General features: G+C 36.0%; 1 protein-coding gene across 1 annotated transcript in view; it reads left to right on the top strand.

Annotated features, from left to right (window-relative positions):
* Positions 1-341: 341 nt before the first annotated feature.
* The window catches only part of LOC107658723 (UPF0606 protein KIAA1549-like), a 39,075-nt gene continuing 32,944 nt past the window's right edge, over positions 342-6,472 (top strand). Inside the window, exons 1-2 of the mRNA XM_016447378.1 lie at positions 342-740; positions 2,199-2,425. Of these exons, the coding sequence (XP_016302864.1) occupies positions 2,302-2,425 (124 nt within the window). The 5' untranslated portion in view covers positions 342-740; positions 2,199-2,301. The remainder of the gene's footprint in view (positions 741-2,198; positions 2,426-6,472) is intronic.

Genomic DNA, 6,472 nt, shown 5'->3' on the forward strand with positions numbered 1-6,472 from the left:
GTAAGTGTTTTGTTTAAACGCGTTTAAGATAGTTGACGGTTAACTACGCTAGAGGCGCCAAAAAAAACATCGACGCGCGCCCAGAAAATGACTAACGTAACGTTAAACGAAATTTATGACCCTTCCGAAAGTAAATATAAATAAATAAAATAATAATAAACAATTCGCTCTGATATCTACGCTCAAGTCCTTAGCAACATTTAAATAAGATGAGGCGTGTGAGGGTTACTAAAGGATCCTGCTGATAGCCAATGACAGTGTCTCAATTATTCTTTACGTTTCTTATGAATAAATCCAAGGGGCGGGTCTTTGCCGAGCGCCGCAGATATCGATAAGGCGTGTTTCTCCTCTGTGGAGTGTCTTATGCCGAAGACATGCGCTACCAACATTATCTTTTAGAAGCGGCTCACGTATTTATTTAAGCGGTGCAATTTGTCCAGCGTGTTTGGAGGGGATGGGATCTTGGGAAATGGGCCGTGCATGGGAACAGCAAGAACCGCTTCTTTACAATTAGATCTACACCGGATACCGGGAAATGAACCACGCACGAGCAGCGAGCTGGATACCGTCTATACGAGGAGCTGTCAGCATAAATATATGATATGTTTCATCTGATTTGATCACTTGCATTGATAGCTTCGATATTCTCTATGTATGGCCGTTCTGTCATCATGATATCGGGTTTGTGAAGAGGCGCACGCGTGAGCCGCATCCGCGCGAGGTGCATCTCAACATGACAGGTAACGAAAATGACTCTGATGTACGGTGCTATTCACCTTCTGTATCCTTGCATGTCAATGCCCATTTAAAAATACCGTAAATATGTGTCATATGATCTGGGTTCGGGGAGATCCTGCCGGTATGCGCGTCTGAAGATGCTGTTTTTCCATCTTTGACCCAGTGCATGCTCTTAGTCTGTTCCTACACCCGCCCTTTTCCATCTGTACCGCTATTTATCTGCTTCAGATCTATATCTGTACCTGTCTGACAAGATGCACGCGATATTAACCTCACGGGAGCCATGGGCCGCGCGCACCGATGATCTGTCGTTATAACCTACATTCACACAGTGTGGACACTGTGACTTGATGGCGTTATAGGTTTGCACGGCATTGAAATACATGAAAATATACATGCTATGGATGATGCATGTGTGATAGATAGACAGACAAATAGATAGTGGAACTGTATAGACTAAAATTATTTTTCAAGTTTTATTAACTATTTGTAAAAATTTGGCCATTTTTGACTGAAAAATTGTTTCACTACCATTTTTTTAAGTATAGATATATCAATAGAAAGTTAGATAGACAGACAGACTGAAAAAATGGTTATTAATTTTTGGTCAAATTTACTAGCAATTTATTTCAGGAGATAGATAGATAGATAGATAATTTTCGGAGTTTATTATTAATTATTTGTGAAACTTACTAGCAATTTCTGATTGAAAATTGTATTTACCAATTTTTTTATTGGTAAATAAATTTAGATACCAATTTAGATACCAATTTAGATAGATAGAGCCGGTCTTATTTCACAAAATTTTGCTTTGAATGATCATGTGAGTTTAGATAGCAATAAAACATTTGATTGAGAAAAAAAGCTAAAATACAAATTTAAACAAAAAATTATTTGCATAATCATGAAAAAAAAGTAATTAATTTGACGTTGGAAGATTTAAAAAATATATTATTTAAAAAACTTCAAAGTAATTTTGAAATCACAGACCTTTGATTGCAGACTTTGGGATCTTGACCAACTGGACACTGTTTGAGGCATTTCTGAGATCTTTTCTGAAACTTTTGACACTAACGTCTGGAGAAACATTTTCAGCCATTTGCTCTTGAATCTTCTTGTCTGTAGGAAGACTGCAAAATATGAAATAAACAGTATATACAACATATTTCCCAAGATAATATATACACAGTATATCAGACTGATATATGCCAGTATTGGAACCTAAAAACCAATTATTTAATCTGAGTTTGTGTGCAATGTCTCATTAATTGCCAGAAACCTAAAACCATGTGAATGTTAGCATATGCGTTACAGTACTATCTGTCATTTTATATATATATATATATATATATATATATATATAGGATGATGGTGATGCCTTCAATTCATCCTACATAAAACCATGCAATGTGAAATTCAGCTTTACTATCTAACAGATTATGTGTTTCTTTTTCTCACAGCAACATATAGAAAAGGAAGGATACCAAGCGGGAAGACCTGTGGCTATCCAGGGGACATTTTATCAGGGTCAGATGGCCTGTCTTGAATAAGAAACGTGCAAAAATGGAGAGCTCTGGTTCAAGGATGGTACTGAGGAGCTCGCGGCGACTGCTCGGATGTTGCACGCTTCTGCTCGCCGCTGCGATGTTGGTGGGCTTCATGGCGACGTCTGGCACACCCGTTGCAGGTATCTCATCACAGAGTGCACCAAAAGTTTGGCTTAAGGCTGGTACTTTTGCTTTTTTTGTCACTTCCGTCACATTTCGTTTAGTTTCTGTGGACCTATTGTGAGTCAGTATCCTAAAAAGCGAGTCTTTTTCATCACAGATGATTTGAATGTCAGAGGAACGGTGGGCGTATGTTTGAGTGATTCTCTCTTTGTGTGAATGACGTGTGTCGCAGTTAGAGGTGAAGAATGAATGGGATTCACAGTTAATTGTATTGAGATGTGTGTGAGACAGATTCTACATTGAAGAAAGCACATATCTACCCACAGAGTGAATTCTTAAAATGAAAATACCTTGAAGTGACACGCTGACTATACAGATTAGACATGGTCGGCTTAGTTCTTGCTTGGCACTTATGAAGGACCTTTAACATCCATAGAACCTTTCCATTGCATAAAAGGTTCTTTAAATCAGCTGTATATATCTATATCTATATCTATCTCTCTCTCTCCCTCTCTCTCTCTCTCTCTCTCTATATATATATATATATATAAAGAGAGAGAGAGAGATATAGATATAGATATATAGATATTATTTAAGAAGCAAAATGGCAGTTAATAAGTCTTGTTTTCTGAAAAACATTATCAAAATTAAGTGAGTTTAAATAACTAAAATATCTGCCAATGGGGTAAGAAAAATAAACTTAATTCAAAGGAAAACAATTTAATTTTTCTTATCCCATAGGCAGATTTTATGTCTTTTTGTGATCATAAATCTTTTAATTAAATCACAAAATTTTGATAATTAGTTAATAGTTCATATTTAAATAATTTAACAACACATTCATGTGTTCACTGTTCTCAATAATAATGTCAATAATAATAATAATAATTAGTAGTAGTAGTAGTAGTAGTAATAATAATAGTATTTCAACTCTAATTATAAAAAATAAAGACAAATATATTACGGTTGTAAAATTACAATTGTACTGTAAAATAAAAACTGAATACTTGATAATTATAATAATGAAATGTGACTATAGGGTTATTTAATTGGACTAATGTTATTAAACTAAATTGCAACCTTTGATTTCGATATTGCAATAAGCTAATAATCACACAGCCCCATTTATTTATTTTAATTTATTTTAATTTAATTTTTATTATGACCAGATCTGTTAGAGACAATGTCTAAGCCATTAAGCCCCCCATTTTTAGACCCATATTAATTTAATTTAATATTATATTATATAAATACTAAAATATTAATAATTACTTAAATATGAGTTTTACATTTAGCTTTTTATCAACTTACAAACCACCGTTCAGGAAACCCTGCTTTAAAATGTTCTTTACAAAAAGGAAAAATGCTTCTTTTAAGAACCATTCATTAAAAGGTTCTTTTAAGAACCCAAAGTGGTTCTTCTAAGACAGAAAACTCCCTTTTGGAAGCTTTATTTTTAAGATAGTCGCTCAGTAACTGGAGACAGCAGGCTGATTACCGTGAGCGTATTTATGCTGGTTCCACATCACTGTAAGATACACACATACACACACACACACGCGCATCCCAGACAGATGGATGAGAGTGTTTCAAAGCTCTCTGAAAGGGAAGATGCAACTTTCAAATGCACACCCACTTCATCAGACACAAACACACACACACACACACACACACACACACATGGTCGGAAAGCATGGGGGTTAATTAGGAGTCACACACCCCGACGAGCCCACAGCTGTGATGGAAATGTGTCCTATGGTGCAACAAGCCCCCCATTAAAGCCATTGATCTTGTCTCTCTCACACACACAATCTTTCTCTTTCTGTGGCTCTGCGGTATCTGATGGTCGGCATTGATGATTGGATTTAGGAACATCAAAGCTAAGTGGACTTGGGTCTGTAATAATGCGCTGCTATTCATAGACGCAGTTTCTCCTCTGTTTTCTCCTTTATGCCTGGGAAGCTGTGTCAGTGGAATCGGCATACGTGTGAACGTGCCCGCATGAGCTCATTCTGTCGGTGTGAGAAATGCCTGTGTGCTCTGTAGCATACTGATGAAGCGGTCGGCGTGTGGCATCACGCAGCATCACCATGGAAACACCTCGCCTGACCACACCACAGAGCCATCCATAGGACTAGTGTGTGTGTGTGTGTGTGTGTGTGTCTCGCTTTCCCTGTGTGAAGTTGTGTTCTCCATCGAGATGCTCTGACAGTTAACTGAGTCTGAAGTTAATTACTGAAGTTATTTCGTATGTCGTTCCCCAGAGTGGTTCGTCTCGAGGTTTAACACACATTAGAGTCTTCATAGATAGGATAATGTACATGACCAGATTTAAAAGGAACAATTTATCCAAACAAAAATTAAAATTCTGTCATTATTTACTCACCCTCATGTCGTTCCAAACTGGTAGGACTTTCTTTCTTCTACGAAAGAACATATTTGTCTTTTTTTTTTGGCCATATAATGAAAGTCAATATGGACAAATTTCTTCAAAATATCATGTTAGAATATCATGTTATATGTGATTCTCATACTTTCTTTTTTTTTAACTAAGTGTAGATTTTTTTTACTGTAATGAAGTTCAAAAACTTTGCATATTTGCTTTCAAATGATGGTGAAATTAAGAAACTGACACATAAATACTATCTAAACAATGTGATTTTAGTGTCATTGAGATGCTGTAGATTCATTAGTATTTTGGATTAGTTTTTGTTTTCCATTTTCACATTTATTTTAAAGTTTTAGTAATTTCGTTGATATTTTTTTACATTTTAATTCTTTTTTTTAAACGTGTATGTTTTACTCATTTTTATTTCAAATGTAGTTTCAGTTAATGTAGTTAAAATAAATGTAAATGAGAAACTGTCTGAAATAAAATAAGTTCAAGTTTTTAAAAATATTTTTTTAATGGTTTTAGTCTTTGGTTTTAATAATTTTATTGTTATAGCTTCAGGGAAGTTTCATGTCATTACACAACATTTCATTAAACAAAAAAGAAAAAATTACACTCGTAATTTTCAGAAATAACAGTATCAGAAATGACGTGGTGTTTCGAGGTGTGAGGTTCTGCTAAAAATATGAAATATTTAGGATAAATCTACATAAACTAGTCAGCCTCACTGTAAAGCCTGTGTTATACTTTCCACGTGCGCGAGTCCGCTTGGGTCCGCTATGGTATGCGTGACGTAAAAATCGTCATCGGAGAGTGTGCGCGGAGGCTCTGCGCGGACATCCGCGTGCCTCCCATTTTTTGTGCAGTCAGTAGGCTACAAAAGCACCAACTGCGCATGCGCAGGCTGTGTGAATAAGCCCGTTGCTACTCGAACCTGTACAATCCATCGATAAAACAAGATAAAGACAGCCAGATGTGCAATAACTGTGGGCAATTGTTTGTTCACAACTTCACATGTTTGTTTACTGTTCAAGCCGATCTACTGCGCATGTATGGAGCACGTCCGCGGAGCGGACCATCAGCGTATGCTTTCGGTAGTATAATTACTTTTAAATTCACGAAAAAATATCTGAGTAACTTTTTCAAATAAGTAACGCAAGTTACTTTGTTTTCCCATTTAGCCTGAGGCTTATTCATTTCACTTTTAGTGTGAAAAGGACCTTTACAGTTGACAAAAATACAGGTGCATCTCAATAAATTAGAATGTCGTGGAAAAGTTCATTTATTTCAGTAATTCAACTCAAATTGTGAAACTCGTGTATTAAATAAATTCAATGCACACAGACTGAAGTAGTTTAAGTCTTTGGTTCTTTTAATTGTGATGATTTTGGCTCACATTTAACAAAAACCCACCAATTCACTATCTCAACAAATTAGAATACTTCATAAGACCAATAAAAAAAACATTTTTAGTGAATTGTTGGCCTTCTGGAAAGTATGTTCATTTACTGTACATGTACTCAATACTTGGTAGGGGCTCCTTTTGCTTTAATTACTGCCTCAATTCGGCGTGGCATGGAGGTGATCAGTTTGTGGCACTGCTGCGGTGGTATGGAAGCCCAGGTTTCTTTGACAGTGGCCTTCAGCTCATCTGCATTTTTTGGTCTCTTGT

The sequence above is a fragment of the Sinocyclocheilus anshuiensis genome, unplaced genomic scaffold (assembly GCF_001515605.1).
Source record: "Sinocyclocheilus anshuiensis isolate Anshui unplaced genomic scaffold, SAMN03320099.WGS_v1.1 scaffold283, whole genome shotgun sequence".
NCBI lineage: Eukaryota > Metazoa > Chordata > Actinopteri > Cypriniformes > Cyprinidae > Sinocyclocheilus > Sinocyclocheilus anshuiensis.